Source organism: Somniosus microcephalus, chromosome 8 (assembly GCF_052327205.1).
Source record: "Somniosus microcephalus isolate GS21.2 chromosome 8, FLI_Smic_1.0, whole genome shotgun sequence".
NCBI lineage: Eukaryota > Metazoa > Chordata > Chondrichthyes > Squaliformes > Somniosidae > Somniosus > Somniosus microcephalus.
Window position 1 is genome coordinate 60,001,017 of NC_140994.1, and position 20,171 is coordinate 60,021,187.

At 48.6% G+C, this 20,171-nt stretch overlaps 1 protein-coding gene across 1 annotated transcript in view; it reads right to left on the bottom strand.

Moving 5' to 3' along the window:
* The window catches only part of LOC147113546 (coiled-coil and C2 domain-containing protein 2A-like), a 403,075-nt gene that overhangs the window by 106,689 nt on the left and 276,215 nt on the right, over window positions 1-20,171 (bottom strand). The window contains exon 19 of the mRNA XM_085996133.1: window positions 12,804-12,900. Within this exon, the coding sequence (XP_085852259.1) occupies window positions 12,804-12,900 (97 nt within the window). The remainder of the gene's footprint in view (window positions 1-12,803; window positions 12,901-20,171) is intronic.

The following is a 20,171-nucleotide window of genomic DNA, read 5'->3' on the forward strand; positions in this document are numbered from 1 at the left end:
AATAGCTGCATTCAGACCTTCGTTAGAGGACATCAACACTGTTCGCAAACGATCAACGGGGCATTCAAACTGGAATGGCCCCATCACAAGACCAGTTAGACAAAGGGGAACACTTATGAGACGTTTAAAAACCGGCTAACCGGCCGTCCAGGTCGATGGGCCCAGATCGGTTTCCTTTGTATAGGCTTCAACACGTCCAGGTCAGACAAAGGAACAAGCTGATCTGGCGAGTGATAAGGGCTCCCAGAAAGGGGTATAAGTAGTCCCTTGGGAAGCCATCTCTTTCTCTCTCTCTCCCACCTTGACTCCGGTGCCCTGCCTTACCATCAGGAAGATCATCGATGAAGAGACCGTCCAGGGAAGCAGGATACCCGCAGTTACATTTAATCACTGGGGTATCTCTGCTCTGGGCGGTGAAAACCCTAAAGTCATCAGCAGGCAACGGGGCACAGAGCAGGTGTTCTAACATCCTAGACTGGTGAGCATAAATTTTCTGGCCCATCACAAGACAACTTAGATAGGTGTAAAGGGTGGGAGTTAAGGGGGTTGCTAAAATTGTCATTTTAGTCATTTTCCCTCGATGTGTCCGTTTCTCCTCCCCCGCTAAGTGTAATCGTGTTGTATCCATAGTAATTTTCTCTGTATAGTGATTATTTCTCTATTTTAATAAACATTGGTTTTCTTTGCACCAAACCATTGGTCTTGTTTTGTTTATATCGCTGCTCGTAATAAGCCCGGTGGTCAGAACCAGAGGGGAAGCGATTCGAACCGCAAGGGGCTGGAGCAGCTCAGATACGCCTGACTGGCCAGACACAAACCCCAAACCAAAACCCCCTACAGAAATGGCAACCCTGGCAAGAACATCGGCGACAGTATGCGATATAACAGACAGTGGTGCGGAGGGAGAAACTGCAATGGAAGAGAGGTTGTCCACTTATGTGTGTAGAAAGGTCAATATCACCAAGAAATGGGTGGGCGCTATGTTAAAGGCCGAGCGTCCCATAGACGCCGCCGTCCAGTGGACGGCGAGTAAACAGCATAAGAGGGCAATTGAAAAGGCAGTCTGGTTAATGTGCTATAAGAAACAGGTCCTAGTGCTGGACAGGGTTGTAGCAGCACAGGCTGCCAAGCTCAAGAAATTGGCCCTAGAAATGCAGGATAAGGTTGCAGCGGAAGAGAAGGTGCTAGTGGCGCTTCAGGCTTTAAGCCAAGAAAGAGCGCAGACGGCCAAGGAACACCAGGCAAAAGTAGAGTGTCTGGAGGCCCGGGCCGTCGAGGTGCAACGGGAACATCAGGCAAGGGTAGAGCGCCTGGAGTACCAGACCGCTGAAAGTAAAGCCAGCGCTAGGCGCAAGATGGAGCACTTAGAATACCAGGTTAGAGAGGCGAGGGGCAGCGAGGTAAGGCTGCAGGACACAATTTGCGACCTTACCCAAAAGTTAAAAGAGCAGGAGGAGAAAGTAAGGGAGGTAAAGGCAGCATATAAGCTAGCCTGCGACCGGGGGTTCGAGGAGGCCAATCACGGGCCCTGTAGGGAGGAGATAGAAAGCTTGGGCATGGCCTTGTCGAGGGCGAAGGGGATGATATGCCTCATCAGCCCAAAGGTGGGCCAGTCGGACTTTACCGGCAACCCAAACCGAACCGTCCCACAGGCAGCACCCAGGACAAAGTTGGCTAGGGAATCAGAGGTCCCACGGCCACCACCCATAGCTCCGAGTTTTCAGGAGGTCTGGCAGCAAGGGGGGGTGGAGGATGAAGTGGTAGGGGAAGCACAGCAGGCCCCGCTAGATAGGCCGGGACCAGGACCGGTGTACCCCCTCCGACAACAGAGGTACAGCCCGCTCGTTGATGACGAGGACCCAGGGGCCATCCAAAATCAGTTTGTGGTGCCGCATGGCACCCAACAGCTCAGGGCTATGGTTAGCCACATCCCCAAGCTCACCGAAAAGGGAGACCCCTCTCTGCACTTCAGGGAGATAGAACAGGCAGCGTGCGTCAATGACTGCGATGACGCAGAGCAAGCTAAGATGCTGCTGTTTTCTCTGGGGAGTAATCTCCTCCAGACCCTATCTGATGAATGTAAAAAGGGGCAGAAGGATTATGAGGATTTGAGGAATGAGATATTGGAGGCCATGGGACTCAATGACGGTAGTCCATTCGCCCGGATGGAAAAAATGGTACAGTTCCCAGGGGAGTCCCCGCAGGCGTTCGCAGACAGGCTGTGGCCAGTTTACCAGAGCGCATGCCCGGGAATGCCAGCGCGGGCATTAATGAACCAAGTTCAATTGACCCACTGGCTCCATTGTCTAATGACAAACTGCCTGCCCCAAATCCGAGCCCAGGCTGCGGCCTGGTTTGACCCTAGTAGCCCCCAGACCACCGAGGAAATGGTGATCCGCCAGCTCATAAAAATATGAGGGGTATCGGGACGCCCCAACCCAAGGGAAAAGTCCATGAGGTTAAACCTGGGAGCCAGAGTAAGAAAGAGTGGCACCAGGAGGGGAACCATCCCTCCCAGACTAAGTTAAACTGTTACGGGTGCAGGAAGGTTGGCCACTGGCGCAAGGATTGTAAGAATCCCTGGAAGGAGAATAAGGGAAAGAATTCATCAGCCCCAGCACAAAAGGCAGAGCCAGGTATCCCTCCCGCTGCGATCGAGCCACTCTTGGAGTCGATACGATCTTTCTTCCTGACCAGCCAGGGGAAAATAGCAGCCACCACCGGTGTTGTAATCCCATCAGCCCCATACAACCCACAGCAATAACTAGAGCCAGCGCAGCCTGTCGACCTGTGTCCCCCAGAAAGACACTCACAGGAAGAGACCTCCTGTAAAATGGAGGAATACCTGCAGTGCCAGGTTGCGGAGGCTAAGTTAGTTGAGCAGGCTTTAAGGGAGGAGAACGCTAGGTTAACAGCAAGGGCTGGCAGTTTAGAGGGTCAGCTAAGGGTTTTTAAAATGGTTCATGACCAATGTAAGTTGTTTAAGCCGGAGGCAGGGAAACAGGCAGCTGGGATTCAACCCGAGATTAGAAATCCTCAGCCCGCAGCGGTACGCACACGCAGGCTGCACACGCAGGCGCAGGCGCGTACGTCAAGGGAAAGGTTCCCCAGCACTTTGTCCAGACCACTCCCCCTCTCTTATGGGACTCCGAGGAGAAGGAGCCCGAATTAGATGGCCCCGAGCCCGAACCAGGTGTTGAGCCTGGAGGGGAAGACCCTCAGCCACCGGCAGCCGGTGGCGAGGGATTGCCCATCCCCAGTTCAGGTTTGGGAAGGGAGGGACCTGAGGGAGAAGGCCCACAGCCAGCGAGGACTGTGACCCGAGCCAAGGGTCTGCTCGCCAGGGTAGCCCCACCGGTAGCACTCCCCAGGAGGTCTCCTCGGCCACCCCAGCCCAGAAAAGTATGGTCACCGGCTCTTCAGTTAAAAGGGAAGGTCTCCCGTGTCAGAGAGAAGCCGAGAGACAGAGGTCCCCAGCCAGCAGCCATAAGCTGCGAGGGACCAGGAGTAGAGATCAGTGCAGCCACGCCGCAGGGAGCAGCCTGTAGCAGCCCAAACAGGGATTAGGCTGGCCGCCCGGAGACGGGCGGCGGATGTATATAGTTTAGGTAGTATAGTTTTAAGTAATGTGTATAGAGGATTAAGTTAGTCTTATGTTCATTAATAAACAGACATTCTTATTATGAACACAGCTAGCTTTTGCTAGTTACTTTATTGAGCACATGTGGATTAGGTACAGTATCTGTAGAGGCTTCCATCTTGACTGCTGCCTTGTGGGTAGCCTAGTGCCTCATGGGTAATATAGTCTTAAACACATACAGCTGGGTAGTGTAGTCTTATACATACAGCTATATACAGCTCTACACAGCTCTACGGCTCCACCTAGTGTCCACTACAGAATGACATGTTATTGATCATTACATCCCCCTTTCTTTGAGGTTTAACAAAATCAATATCATTCAACTTTCAAGAAAACAATAAAGATAATATCAGTAACACTTTTGTTAGTGCTCTATAAACATAAACATTTTCAAAACAGTCAACACATTTTCAAAGCTTTACATTGTACTCAAAGATTAAGTCTATCAAGCTTTTTTACTTCACGTGTGGATCTTCTCAACACGGGTAAGTCTGATGTGTCTTCATGAGATTGTTCTGGCGGTGAATGACAAGATGCAGTTGCGGCATTGTCATCAATCTGCTCTTGTATAGATCGAGGTCTCCTTGCGATCTTTGCTTGGAGAGGGTTTCAGTGTTTCCTTCACTCTTCATGCCATAACTCTCAATGTAGTCAATGCACTCTCAAAAAACTGCTGGCAGCTGGATCCCATCATACAGCATAGTCCTCTCAGCAGCCTCGGCTAATGGAACACCAAAGATTGGCCTGAGGGAAGAAAGAGTATCCACCGGAACTGCTTCCTGCTCTGGTGCAGGCTTCTGCTTTTTCTTTTTCTCTTTCCACTGCTTAACAACATCTGCTGCGGTTATATCTTTGGACTTTTTCTCCTTGTGTTTTTCCTCTTTGTGCTTTTCTTCCTTTGGCTTCTCTTTCACCTTAAAGTCTTTTTCTTTCTTCTTGGAGAAACTAGGCTTTTTGAAGACATGGATACCCTTTGGCCTTTTCATCCTTGATGGGCTCTCTGCTTCATCACCTGAGCCATCTGGTCTGCTTATGGCACAGTTTATACGGTAGACTCTCTTGACCAGTTCTAAGTCTTCACAAGCTTTGTCACCTAGTATCGAATCAAGTCTTTCAGCCACAACAGAAAACATGAGATGATGCACTTTGTCTTTGACTGTCACTTTAAGTCTGCATACACCTAAGCTATCTATTTTCTGTCCATTATAGTTCTTCAGTAGTACTGACTTTTTCTGTATTTTGGGCTTTTCTTTCATATTGTTAATGTCACTCATACTGATTAAGTTTGCTTTTGCCCCAGTGTCCAGTTTCAATGTAACTAATGCTCCATTTATCTGCAGTGGGATCATCCATTTGTCCACTTTTACTGCATTGACTTTATGTTCAGCATTGTCAATTTCTGAGGGCTGCACATTTTCTGTATCTTTTTTGATATCGTCACATGACACCATTCCTACAAAAAATGTCTCACTTAAATCAGTGTCCTCAATCACATTAACTTGTTGCCCTTTCGTTGTTTTTACTTTTGAAAAGCATTGTTTGGCAAAGTGATTCTTTCCATTACACTTTGTGCACATTTTTCCAAATGCTGGGCATTGTCTTAACTGGTGTTTGTAACCACAGCGTTTACAATTAAAAATTTCATCCTCCGATTGCTTTTCATTTCTGTTCTGCCCACGTTTCTTCCCCTTGTAGGACACAGCACCGACAGCAGCATTATCACTCATTACAATCGCATCATTATTGATTTCACTGAAAGTCTTCGCGTGCTTTCGAGCTAGCTCGCTGGCTTGGCATATTTTCGCCGCATTTTCCAAATTTAGTTCGGTTTCTCGCAAGAGACGTTCCCTGACTTTTTTATCATGAATACCAAACACAATCTGGTCACGAATCACGGATGATTTCAGCTCAGAGAAATTATATGTCTGTGCTTTCAGTTTCAGATCAGTTATAAAGCTATCAAAAGTCTCATTTTGCTGCTGTGTCCGAGAACAGAAGATGTATCTTTCATAGGTCTCATTCTTTTTGGGAGAGCAATGTGCATCAAATTTTTTTAGCACATCTTCTAATTTTTCTCTGTTCTCCTCTGGATTAAATACAAATGTATTAAATACCTCTATCGCCTGTGGGCCTGCAACCGTAAGCAGCAACGCTATCTTCCTTGCGTCTGGCTTTGTACCGAATCCGATGGCTGCAATGTAGAGTTCGAATTGTTGTTTAAAAGTCTGCCAATTGTAGTCAATTTTTCCTGTGAGTTTCAAACGCTCTGGTGGCTTCAAATTCTCCATGTCATTTTTCACAATTTTTAGCAGATCTTCACCATCCTGGTACCATCTTATGCTCATTAATAAATAGACATTCTTATTATGAACACAGCTAGCTTTTGCTAGTTACTTTATTGAGCACATGTGGACTAGGTACAGTATCTGTCGAGGCTTCCATCTTGACTGCTGCCTTGTGGGTAGCCCAGTGCCTCATGGGTAATGTAGTCTTAAACACATACAGCTGGTTAGTGTAGTCTTATACATACAGCTATATACAGCTCTACACAGCTCTACGGCTCCACCTAGTGTCCACTATAGAATGACATGTTATTGATCATTACAGTTAGGGTGTTTTTAATTTAATTCTAGGCAAGGAACCGGTAGTGTATAAGTTTTAAGTATGGAACCGTTCCAGAGTGTTGTCTACGTGAGCCGAGGTCGTGGGACCCGATCACACTCCCCCCGAGCTAGGGAGCCTCCAGGGAACCTGGCTAGATGCTTTTATGTCTTTTTTAGAATTTTCGAAATGTACAGAGGAATAATCCTGCTCGCCCTGTTCGGGCTGAGCCTCGCGAGAAGGGGCGATGTCGAGGCCCATCATATCTTCGGATGCTCGGGGAAGAGAGCGCCCCTAGCATACGATGGAAGTGGTCTACGGGAGGCGGATGAAATCACCTCATATGTCCACGAGGCGAGACCGGCTTCACGTATGGGGAGGCCTCCCTCCAGTGCCCGAGGATACGAATCGTCACCCCAAGGATTAGCGTCACCATGGGCAAAAGAATGGCCCAGAAATTCGGGTTGGGGGCTTCCCGCGGGTGCAAGCCCCCGACCTGCACTTACCTTGCGCGCCGGCAGTTGAGCTGTAGGGCCCCGTGGAATTCCGCTCCGGGGCCTGGCCCAGCTGCCGGCGCGCTGTGCTTGCGTGTCCCAGGGGCGTAGTTAGTGCGATGTGTCCCCTGGGATCACGTGAGCCATGGGCAGCCAATCGGAGGAGGGAAAAGCCCATTCATAAGATTGACAGGAAGAGCTGTCAAAACTTATAAATACTACGGGCCCCAAAATAGCAGTAAACCTTCAAAAAAAATTTTTTTAAACATCACACTTTTTAAATAAACTATAAGTTACATGAAATAACTATTTTAAACAATAATTTAAATTTTTGAAAAAAATAATTTTATATTCTAACGGGGCTAAAAATAAACTTACCTTGCTTTAAATTATTTATAAATAATAAACCTGTGGAAAAATGTTTTAATTTTAATTAATTGACCACTTACCTTGCAAAAAGCAGGCCTTACGCCTGCTTTTTAAATGTGTAAATCCTGCAGGCTTACCCTCCCGGGAAAACCTGTAAAAAAAAACTAAGTTCAAAGCGCATGCGCAGCCTCCCCTGCGAGCACGTTCGACCTCTGAACCCCTTTGTTCAGAGGATCGGAAGTGCCGGTTTCCCGCGCATGCGCAGTGCATGCAGAAAACCGGCACTTCCATTCGGCCTACGGGTGAGTACCCCGTGCATACTCACCCGTGGAGACCCGAATTTCTGGGCCAATATGTTTGACGTGTAAAGGGAACGTTCCCCTGGATAGGTGGTGGTGGCTCAGAAAGTTAAGTAAAGACATGGGGAACCCCAGGGTAGAGTGGGAAAGGTTAGGGAATGACACTCACAGGACCATTACAGGGACCCAGGGAGGGTTAAGTGTGTGCTGGGATAAATGGTGGGAACCGGATCAGGGGATCTACGTCTGTATGTGGGGATCAGAGAAAGTCTGCCCCACAGGTGTTTCCCTCATTTTCCGCAGCCAGTGGCAAAATAACGGGAGGGGGATGGACTGGGAGTCTTGCCTGGACGCATGCGCGATCCCGTACTCCCTAATCTCGGTTAATGCCACTAAACTAGTGACCTGCCCCCGACGGCCCCTGCCCACAACCCCAACGTCACGGACAGTAGCAGAGGGATGCCCTGCCACCACCAAGGGACCAGGGAACGGCTTGGTGCTAGTACCCACAGACCAGGTGCTGTACCAAGGGGTGCATTACGTGGTGGCCTCGGTGATTTTAAACCTCACTGAGGTACACTTACCCGCGTGGTGTCCCGCAGAGACTGCCAAATTGTATCAAGCCCTGTTAATTGACATGTTTCAAAAATTCCGTGAATTTGACTTTTCAGAGGTCAATAAGGCCGCATTGTATACTCACCACAAGGTTTGGGATGGGGTTGGGAGGCAAAGAAGGGGTGTTTTTAATGACGTTTTAACTGGTTTTAATACGGGATCCTCGGTCATCAACAGTTTAGATGACATCGAGCTGCAGACCCAGATTAATGGTCTAAAAACGCAATTAAAGGGTACTTTAACTGATGAGAATAAGGTGGTAGGTTCTGAATTGCATGAAGACCAGGCCATGACTCTCCATTTGAAGGAGATCATCGCGGAGCTGGAAAAACATGCAAAGACTGTAAATGCTCTCATCAGGGAGGACAGAAACACTTCTGACCAGGCTGCGCAAAACGAGGTGTGCGTGCTGTATGGAGCATGGTTGCTGGGCGAGGGCCGCAGCAATCTGAAGGATTTAAAGCAAGGTTTAGTCCCCTCCTGGATCAGCAACAAACACCTCACAGCCCTCCACCCTTTTGAGAACGCATTAAGCCCGTGCCAGCTCCGGTTAGCTTCTGAGGTCTACCCAGTCCCGGTGGACTGTGGGCGGTCCAACCACACCGTCATGGGGATAGTTATAAGAATGCCGGTCATGGGCGGGACGGCCTGACCCGCACCGGTATACAGGGTGGAGAACATTGGAATCATTCAAGGGGGTGCACACATTCGTTTTGCAGCGGTCCCGCCCATGTCATAAAGTGGGAGCACGCTATGACGGGTACTGACCTCTCGGGGTGCCGTAGCTGGGGAGCACACATCATCCTGTGTCCCCAGCACTTGAATGCCGATTCGAAACCACAATGCGGGTTCAGAGCTGCTGACGCGAAACCTATAAATTGTACCATGGAAGCCATGGCACAAGGCCATGTTCCCCCACAGGTAGCATATATAGGAGGTGGGACATATTGCGTCACCACAGGAGCGTCTCACTACCAGCATCGACAGCACAGCTGGTGCGCGGTGAGTGACAGCAGTTTCTGCTTCAAACCCGAGGCAGAAGTTCATGTGGCACAGGTACGAATTGTCCCCATTCCTGAACCATCCATTATTCACCTCACTGTGGAGGAGAATTTCACTCACCTCCAGAAATATGTCACCCATTTCGGTTACCCGATTCCCCCTCTCCTAGAGCACCTTACCAAATTATTAAAAGCCGTCCTAGTATCGCAAAAGCACTTCTACACTTTGGAACAGAAGACTGTACAGATAGGGGCCGACATTTTAGATATCACGACCCCGCCCTGGTGGGACATTTTTGAGAGTATAGAGGTCCCACATCTTAGTAGTCTGTCAGTTAGGGATCGTCCTCTACCTGGTCTGTGTCCAGTGTAGGAGAAAGGGTCCCGGGGTAGAATTTAAAGTAAAAGGGTTGTGGAAGGACCAGTATGCCCGGGTGGAAGAAGAAACACCCGTGTGAGCTTTGTGTAATATCACTGCCGAATGATGACAGATCCGTTTGTTATTTTAAGAAAGCTCGTTTTGCTTTTGCTCATTATTTTTAATAAATATGTTTTTTTGGCCTGATATTTATTTTTATTAAAGGTTGTGTGTTGAAATGAAGTTCTATGATGTCCCAAGTAGTGCAGGGGTGTTGGACCCCCTCCGTGCTTGGATTATTGTAACAGATAGTAATTTGTTTCTATCGATAGATGCCTGTCGTGCACTGTAGTTTTCTCTAAGTAAGGGGAATGTATGTGTCGAGGGATCGTGGATAGATAAATATAGGGGAAGGTTGTTTGTGGGGGGTCAGAAATTTTCTCACTTTGATTGAATACTTCAAGCAAGCTTCAGTATCCTAGGGGGGGCTGAAAGGATTCGCAAATTTCATGTCTCCCCTGAAGATTTACTTCTGGCTTATTGGAGAAACCCTGGCTGGACTGAGTTTAAAATCCAGGGCTCCAGGGCCCAACAAGATGGCTACGGTCAACCTCATGGCCAAGGCCTGCAAAGTTCAGGTTTGGACTGACAAAGAAGGAATGTTCCAGAAATTAGAAGGCAGACAGGCCTTCTGCATTTATGTGTAATACCCACTGGAAATGTTATGTACGCTAAGTATGGTTACCAATCTTTAACTTAGACACTGTATTATCATTGTTATAAATCCCTGGGTTAAAGTTGCCCATGTGAAGGTACGGCAAGAACTTTTAAGGACACAATGTGACTAAGAGCAGACTTTCCATAATTCTGCACCAGTATCAACTGTTGCAGACAGTGAGGCTGCGCAGTCTCCAGGCAGAAACCCCAGGAGGAAGGGGTGGAGTCGGGTTTTTCGAGCGGGAAACGGGAGCGACTGGAAGAAAAGAGGGCAGGAGCTCTGAAAAGAGGGCTCAGGAGGCAAATGGCTGCCGCATCCCGTCCCGGGCTTCCAAACTTGGCCGCCGCCCTTCGTATTGGTAGCTCTGCATCCAGAACTCAAATTGGGATTCAGTGATCGTGAAGAGAATTCAACGAAGGGGTTCGGAGTCGTAAGTCTTGCAGACATTATACATACCATGAGCTCCAACTTAAGCGTGCCAACGAAAGAGTGCACTCGAATTTGGACACAGGGACAGATTCTCCTTTGAATACATATAAATGGAGAATGTATGTTTATTATGTCTAGATTCATTCTAATGTATGCAAATGTCTAATTTAGGTCATTGACCCGTAATCTTCTTATACTGTCTGACGTTAAAACTATAAAGTAAGATAATTAGAATTAAGCCATTGTAGTAGTGATCTCCTTACTGGACTATAGAATACTGTCTACAACAGAGACCACATCTCACATATATCTAGAGAACCGTGAAGGGGTTACATATGTATGAGAAGCAAACAGTGGCATTCGGGCCTCTGATTAAAACCCATCCAGGCCGTTTGCACAGATAATCAACGGGTAATAGCTGCATTCAGACCTTCGTTAGAGGACATCAACACTGTTCGCAAATGATCAACGGGGCATTGAAACTGGAATGGCCCCATCATAAGACCAGTTAGACAAAGGGGAACACTTATGAGATGTTTAAAAACCGATTAACCGGCCGTCCAGGTTGATGGGCCCAGATCGGTTTACTTTGTATAGGCTTCAACACGTCCAGGTCAGACAAAGAAACAAGCTGATCTGGCGAGTGATAAGGGCTCCCAGAAAGGGGTATAAGTAGTTCCTCAGGAAGCCATCTCTCTCTCACTCTCTCCCGCCTTGACTCCGGTGCCCTGCCTTACCATCAGGAAGATCATCGACGAAGAGCCCGTCCAGGGAAGCAGGATACCCGCAGTTACATTTAATCACTGGGGTATCTCTGCTCTGGGCGGTGAAAACCCTAAAGGCATCGGCAGGCAACGGGGCATGGAGCAGGCGTTCTAACATCCTAGACTGGTGAGCATAAATTTTCTGGCCCATCACAAGACAACTTAGATAGGTGTAAAGGGTGGGAGTTAGGGGGATTGCTAAAATTGCCATTTTAGTCATTTTCCCTCGATGTGTCCGTTTCTCCTCCCCCGCTAAGTGTAATCGTGTTGTATCCATAGTAATTTTCTCTGTATAGTGATTATTTCTCTATTTTAATAAACATTGGTTTTCTTTGCACCAAACCACTGGTCTCGTTTTGTTTATATCGCTGCTCGTAATAAGTCCAGTGGTCAGAACCAGAGGGGAAGCAATTCGAACCGCACGGGGCTGGAGCAGCTCAGATACGCCTGACTGGCCAGACACAAACCCCAAACCAAAATCCCCTACACATATCAACAAAGTATTATGTTAGGGAGTAGAGTACAACAATCAGACACCAAGGGGAAACACCATAGTGGCAATAGTAGTAAGGAATGCAGATCACATGTAGGGACATAACATTTGATGCTACTTCATTTGCATTGTGTTCAGAGAATGTTCTTGTAATGGCATTGTATAGTGCAACATCTGGTTAAAGGAATGGTCTGGTTGGCAGTTGGGGAGAAGTTGTCAAATATGGAGTTGAGCACTTTTGTTGAAGGAATGGAGAATGTATAGGGGGAAATGTTCAGGCAAAGAGTCTAAGGTGTCATTATCTGATCAGATTCTGACAGATGGCACAGAGAGCTGACAACTTTGGTTCATCAGTAGCAATCTTAGATAGGTCTTCAAGCTTAGAAGGTTGAGGGGCTGCTCACCCTGTAGCTCCATTTTTATGCTGCTTACAGCATACAATAAACTATAGTGATGTGTGATAATTCATCAACCAAATTGGAGGAAGCCCACAGAACAGTCAGGACCTCTAAATTTCTGCTTCACTATTCTGTTCAGTGAAGGTTCTCTGTTCAGCAGGTTTTTGTGGATGCCTCACAGGAAACTTAAACCAGGGCTACCTGGTTTCTAAAAAGCCAGTCTATTACTTTTTTGTCCAGGGTCAAACAACAGGGGAATAATGGATTGTCATAAAGTGAAAACATTGTGGCCTAAAACTTGGATAGCACCTGAATTAGGGCCAGGTCCCACTGCACACGCCTAATTAGGCCAGCAGCTAATAATACAGATCTTCTGTACCTGATGCATATCAGCACTATGGATGGAGCATCACATTATCAACCCCTATCTTTTTTAATAGGAAAAATGAGCTATGAAGAACATTGCAATATAACTGAGTTGGTATTATAATATTGGCTGTAAAGTGCTTTGGGACGTCCTGGGCACTATATAAATATAAGTTATTTTCTTTCCTTTCTTTCAGAGGTAATTTTAAAAGAAAGTAAACATTGTAACAATTGACTGAGGGCAGTGTTATTTTCTACCTGGTTAAAAGGATCTTCTTCACCATCAGGCTTCCTGTAATGCATATTGCTGGACATTCCAGACACTGGGGAGAATAGTCCATACAGTGGTTGTCCCCTAAGAATAAAATTATTCCACAATATATAGTGATTTTCCTGTCTTACAAAACTGAACATGTTCAAGAACACAGCAGACAATGTATCTTTTATGACAACGCTTTTTCATCTACATTCTTAAAGCATGTCTCAGGATATACATAAGCTGAGCTAATTATAATTGCTCGAAACAAATATCTTTCATTTAAAGTAAATAATATTCTCTGTGAAAATTTATCGCCGTGACAAAGGCTTTTGCAAACAATGATAAATAATGAATTACACATTATTTGTGTAGGACAAATCATAATGTTGGCCTAGAAATTCAGTATAGCCACGTTTGGGGCGCTACAGCATGGCGTTCGCTAACTTTTGCGCCCGGCGCAACTTAGCGCCACCTTCGCCGATATTCAGTTGCATCGCCCCAAGAGGTTGCTGCTGCGCTGAAGCGACTATCATTAGGCGCTAAGCCGGCGATCCAGGGCACAAACACCGAAGGCGGGCGCAGCGCAGGTGCGGCGAGTTGCTCATTGAGGCCAGACAGTCAGGCGCCGGTCAGCACTTAAAGGGGGAGGGTGGAATTGCTTGGCTGCCACGCCCTGCACACTGCAGCCCTAAGGCAAGGCCTGAACACTGCTTCTGGAACAGCTCCACGCCCAGGAGAATGGAGAAGGCCAGGGAGAGAGCGCAGCGCTTCGGCGAGGGTGACCTGAGGCTGCTGGTTGGCGCAGTGGACCGCAGGCGCCACATCCTCTTCTCTGAGGGTGGCAGGAGGCCGCTGCCCGCCGAATATCGGAAAGCATGGAGGGATGTGGCAAACAGGGTCACGTCCAACAGTGTGGTTGGCAGGACACCAACCCAGTGCCGGAAAAAATTCAACGACCTCACTCGGGTTGTCAGGGTGAGTACCCTTTCCAGTATCCTCCTCATCCCTGCATGTGCACCTCACTTTATGGCCAAACAGTTCTGAAAGCCCTAATGGCCAGCCCTCATCCAGCAGCTATGGGACTGTCATGAAAAGCACTTGCGCAATCAGGACTTTAGACACTGTCAGGGCTATTCGACCATGGGAGGCAGTGCGGGCAAGATCAGGGCTTGACACTGTACTTAGAGGTGGTCCTTTCTCTTGCAGGCCAAGCTGGCGCATAACAGAAGACAGCAGCGACAGACCGGGGGAGGCCGTCCTGACCTGAAACAGCTGAGCGACCTCGAGCAGCGAGTGGAGCGGATCATGGCAGGCTGGCTGAGTGGCCCCGTCACCACTGGAGATGCTGACCCTGTTCTGGGCACCAATGGTAAGGTCATCACCTTTTTGACCTCTCCCTTTCCACTTGCGCCTCACGCCAGCATCCTTTGCCACTATCGAACCAATGCAGTGCACAGCAGCACTCATGCCTCCCTCGCTGCCACCCTGTCCTCACTCTAAAGCAACTCTTGTGCCTCCCTGCTTTCAGATGGTGACTCGCCAGGTGAGGAGGCGGCCCCTCAAGCTGGCACTGTGTCTGAGTCAGACATAGAGGAAGAGGAAGCCAGCCCATCAGGGACACCCTCAGCCGAGGCAGCCCATGGCCATGATGGTGACACGTCTTCCCTGGAGGGGAGCAGGGGGGAAGGGTCGGAGGATAGTGAAGCTCCGGGGTCCAGCGGGCTGCAGCAACGCGGGAGGGGTGGGGAAGCTCGGCGGCCTTCTCCCCGGAGGGTGAGTGCGGCCTCCAGTCCTGCTACGGTGAGCGCAGAGGAGGTGCGGCTCCCAGCGGAAATGGGCGCCCAGGCTGAGCGCAGGCACACTGAGCTCATGGCTGCAGTGGCAAGGATGCCTGACTCCATAGAGTCACTGGCAAGGAGTGTGCAGGAATTCGGGGCAGCACAGGCCAAGATTCTGCAACAATTCAGTGCAGCACAGGCCAGGAGTCTGCAACAATTCAGTGCAGCACAGGCCAGGAGTCTGCAGGACGTCGCGGCAGCACAGGCTAGGAGTCAGCAGGACTTCGCTGCTTCACAGGCGGCTTCTAGCCAAGTGCTCAGTCGTGCCGTGCATTCACTGGCTGCTGTCATGCAGACACAGGCCAGGGCCACACGGGCACTAACTGCTGCCACACTCGCTGGATCGGCCAGGCATCGCCGGGGCACTTGCTGTGCCGCAGCAGCCCAGCAGTCTGTGCCTCAGCAGATTGCTGCGCATGCTGCAGTGCTGGCCCGTGCGCGTGCCAATGTCTCAGCCGACCAGGGAGTGCCTGTGATCTGTCAGGTTGGCAGTATTCCTGCAGCCAACACTGTCACTCCTCCATTGCAGCTGCCACCAGCTGTTGGACAGACTGCTGCCGCCCAAGCAGAGTTGGAGCAGTCAGCAGCCGGCCCCTCCAGGCCCAGAGCTGGTCCAGGCCGACCCCCAAGGGCATCTGCCGTCTCACCATCTGACCCTCAGCAGCCTTCCCCCAGCCTTGCTGCAGCCACTGGGGTCCCATTGAGGAGGAGCTGCAGGGTGGGTAGGGGCCAGTCACGGAAGCGAAACGGATCACCCTTGCAGGGGAAAAAGTAGAAGGTGTGGCCAAATGTTTTGTTTTACTTATAAAAGCCGAGACTGGTGTATTTGTTTCATATATAAAAGCTGAGACTGGTGTATTTGTTTCATATATAAAAGCCGAGACTGGTGTATTTTGTTTCATATTTAAAAGCCGAGACTGGTGTATTTGTTTCATATTTAAAGGCCGAGACTGGTATATTTGTTTTACTTGTAAAGGCCGAGACTGGTGTATTTGTTTCATATATAAAAGCCGAGACTGGTGTATTTGTTTCATATTTAAAGGCAGAGACTGGTGTATTTGTTTCATATTTAAAGGCCGAGACTGGTATATTTGTTTTACTTGTAAAGGCCGAGACTGGTGTATTTGTGTTTTTGGGGGGGGGTTCTCTCCATTAGTTTGTCATGTGGGAAGGGCACAGAGGTATTGTAGTGTATGTACCTTTAAGAGGAACTATGTTTTTGGAGCCCCTGTATACTGTAGTACCAGTAGTGACCACTCGGGTATATGAGCCTGTGTAGCGTCTTGTGTTGTTAGTTCACCTCCAGACTTTGTTCAGTAAACACTTGTTAAATCAACTCCTGCATTCCGTGTCTCCATTAACACACGGATCTAACAGTGGCGACGAGTTAGAAACGAACTTACCTGCAATTCGGCAGCACCTCAAGAGGATCGATTCCTCAGACGAAGGTCGAAGCCAGAAGCAAGAAAAAAAATAATAACTCGAAGAAACTCGAAAACGAGGGCCAGGCTTGGTCTCCAGTCTGTGGTTTCCCCAGCTAAACGGGCTGGTGGCAGGTAGTGCACTGATCCTTCCTGGGCTGCGGCGGGCTAGAGCTCGATCGGGTGGCTCTGCAACGGGGCCGGGCAGCGAGTCGGGAAGCAGAAGCAAAGAGAGAGAGAGGGTGGAGCACTCAGGGCGCGGTCGGCGTTCGGACCTAGCAGAGGGAGGGGAAAGTCCCAGAGGGTCCGCTCCACAACGGGAACGGTTCTCCAAGTAACGGAGAAACTATTGAAGCGCTATAATAAAAAAGTCCCAGAGGGTCCGCTCCACGACGGGAACGGTTCTTCAATTACGGAGAGAATATTGCAGCGATATATAAAAAAAATAGAAATACCGCGAAAAGCTGCAGGTCGCAACGGGAACCGCGGAGAACAGCGTTGGCAGCAGCGGCAGCGGCGGGAAAGCGCGGGAGGTGCCATCTTAACTCGGCGGGGAAGAAAGAAAAGTGCGGGAGGCGCCATTTTGATCCATCGGGGACGGAGGAAAAGCGCGGGAAGTGCCATTTTAGATTTTCAAGATACCGAAGACTGGCAATATTACTGCTTTCGATAGTGATATAGAAGATTGGAACCCATATGTGGAAAGAGTGGAGGTATATTGCAAGGCGAATGAAGTAGCGGATGATAAAAAGGCATCGGTACTTCTAAATCTGATGGGCGCAAGGACATACGGGCTGTTACGAAACTTGATCACTCCAGCCAAACCGATGGACAAGAATGTTAATGAGATTGTTGATACCTTACAGGAGCACTTAAACCCAACACCGCTGCTGATAGCGGAACGATTTAAATTCTTCAGGAGGAATCAGCACAAGAATGAAAGTAACGCTGATTACCTCACCGAATTATGAAAGCTGTCAAAGTACTGCCAATTCGGGGCAGGACTGGCAGATTCTCTACGAGACAAATTCGTCTGCGGTCTCCTAAGCAAAGGAACACAGAAAAGACTACTTTCTGAGAAAGATTTGACACTGGACAAGGCTTTCAGTGTGGCTGTATCATACGAAGCAGCAGCAAGAGGAGCTGCAGAGACACAGCAAAAGCCACAGGACTTCGGCACCCATGAAATGACACGGGGTTTTGAGAGATGTTATCGCTGCGGCAGATCCACCCATGACCAGAAGGACTGCTGGTTCAAGGACAAAGCATGCAGGCAATGCGGAAAGATGGGACACATTGCACGTGTATGCAGATCTGGAAAGAAATCCACTGACAGTAAAAAGGTCAATAAGGAAAAGTACAGAAAGGTACAAATGATGACGGACAGTAGCTCCGAAGACCAGAAGAGCGATAGCGACTCCGGAAACAAGAGACTAAGCTGTCTCAAATTACATAATGTAATTGCCAAAGAAGATTACCAGACCATTTGGGTTACCCTCACGATAGCGGGGTCCCCAGTCAAAATGGAGCTAGATACAGGATCAGCTCTGACCGTCATGAGTCGACGGGATTACGAGCGGCTATTTCCGCATATACCTTTGAAAGACACATCCATTGTCTTGAAGACATATACGGGGCAGAAAGTATACCCCAGAGGGAAAATAAGGCTGCCTGTTGTATACAACGGCAAGGAAATACAGAAGTTGTATTTATACGTTCTGCAAGACGGTGGTCCACCGTTGTTGGGACGTGAATGGATCAGAAAGATACGTTTAGACTGGCAATCCATTCAGACACTGACGGTGACCAGTAAGAAAAAAAACGATGACGACGTCATACCTGGACGATTAAAAGAAATCTTGGCTAACGCCAAAGAAGTGTTTCAACAGGAACTAGGAACCTTGAAAGGCGCCACCGCCTCAATAAAAGTGGAAGATGCGGCAATTCCCAAGTTTTTAAGGCAAGGCCGGTGCCATACGCAATTCGTCCAGCCGTCGAGGCAGAGCTGGAGAATTTGGAAAAAGCAGGCGTGTTATCCAAGGTAGATTGGAGCGAGTGGGCAACACCCATCGTCCCGGTCATGAAGAAAATGTTGAATAATGATAAATCTGAAGAACAGAGAAAAATTCGCATCTGTGGGGGCTTCAAGGTGACTGTAAACCCGGTTCTTCACACGGTACAGTATCCTCTTCCGAGGATAGAAGATATTTTCGCCTCACTATCCGGAGGGAAACGTTTCACCAAAATTGACTTAGCACAGGCATATCTACAGATGGAGGTTGAGGAGGCCTCTAAAATGTATCTCACGATAAACACACACAAAGGCCTGTACCAGTACAATTGGCTGGTTTTCGGAGTGGCATCAGCTCCGGCTATCTGGCAAAGAGCTATGGAGCAAGTCCTGCAAGGGATTCCGGGGACTCAATGCTACCTAGACGACATCCTTGTAACAGGAGAAAATGACAACGAGCACCTTGCCAACTTGGAGCAGGTACTCACGAGGCTGAGAGAACGGGGCCTACGAGCAAATCGCCCCAAGTGCGAATTTTTCCAGAAACAAATATCATATTGTGGCCATGTCATTAACGAAGAAGGGTTGCATAAGTCACCTGAAAAAATTGAAGCGGTCGTAAAGGCCCCAGTGCCTGAAAATGTCTCACAATTAAGGTCGTTCCTGGGATTAGTAAATTACTATCATAAATTTTTACCAAACTTGTCGACGGTTCTGCACCCACTTAACGCACTGCTACAAACGGGAGTAGTTTGGAAATGGAGCGAAGACTGTAAACGTGCCTTCCATAAATGCAAAGGCTTGATCACGTCCAGGGAAGTGTTGGCTCATTACAACCCATCACTGCCAATCAGACTGGCATGCGATGCATCCCCTTACGGCGTGGGAGCGGTATTATCGCATAGGTTCCCTGACGGCTCGGAGCGGCCGATAGCTTTTGCGTCACGCTCATTGAACTCAGCTGAGCGTAACTATGCCCAGATCGACAGGGAGGCACTCAGCCTGGTGTGGGGGGTGAAAAATTCAACCATTACCTACACGGACAAAAATTTACCTTGTTGACTGACCATCAACCCCTTGTCTCCATATTCAACCCTAAAAAGGGCGTTCCCATTATGACAGCGCAAAGGCTACAGAGGTGGTCCCTTTTCCTAGGGGCACACCAATATGACATAGAGTACAAAGGAACAAAACAGCATGGGAATGCTGACGGGTTATCGCGCCTACCGTTGCCAACGGTGGAAGAGGCGCCTACAGTGGACCCAGTGGAGATATTCCACTCGACCATAGTGGAATGTCTACCGGTGACAAATTCTACCATTGAAAAGGAAACGCGAAATGACCCGACTCTCTCACGAGTCTACGATTTAACGGTGAAGGGATGGCCAGCACATGGCGAACCACTGTTGCCAGCATTCTCGCAAAGAAGAGAACAGCTGTCAGTGTGCCGAGGAACCTTGATGTGTGGATCCAGAGTGGTGATTCCACCCAAACTTAAGGATAGAGTGCTAAAGGAGCTTCACGAGGGGCATCTGGGTGGAGTGAAAATGAAGAACTTAGCCAGAGCGTTTGTGTGGTGGCCAGGTATCGATGGAGACATCGAAGAAATGACCAAGAGCTGTCTAGGATGCCAGAAGGTCCAAAACGCCCCACCACAAGCCCCTCTACATCCATGGGAGTGGTCCTCATCTCCATGGCAAAGGGTACATATCGACTTTGCTGGTCCATTTATGGACTCAATGTTCTTAATCGCGGTGGATGCACACTCCAAGTGGCCGGAGGTAATAAAGATGTCCTCCACCACCACGGAAAAAACCATCACAGTATTAAGGACCATATTCGCCAGGAATGGGCTGCCTGAACAGATCTGTTCTGATAATGGACCGCAATTTGTATCCGAAGAATTCAGGAAGTTCTTAAAAAACAATGGAGTTAAGCACTACACGTCTGCCCCATACCATCCCGCCACCAATGGATTGGCTGAAAGGTTTGTCCAGACCTTCAAGAAGGCCATAAAGGCCATGGGTAATGAAGACATAAACCTACAACATAAGGTAGATAACTTCTTGTTTGCGTACAGGAATGCAACACATGTGG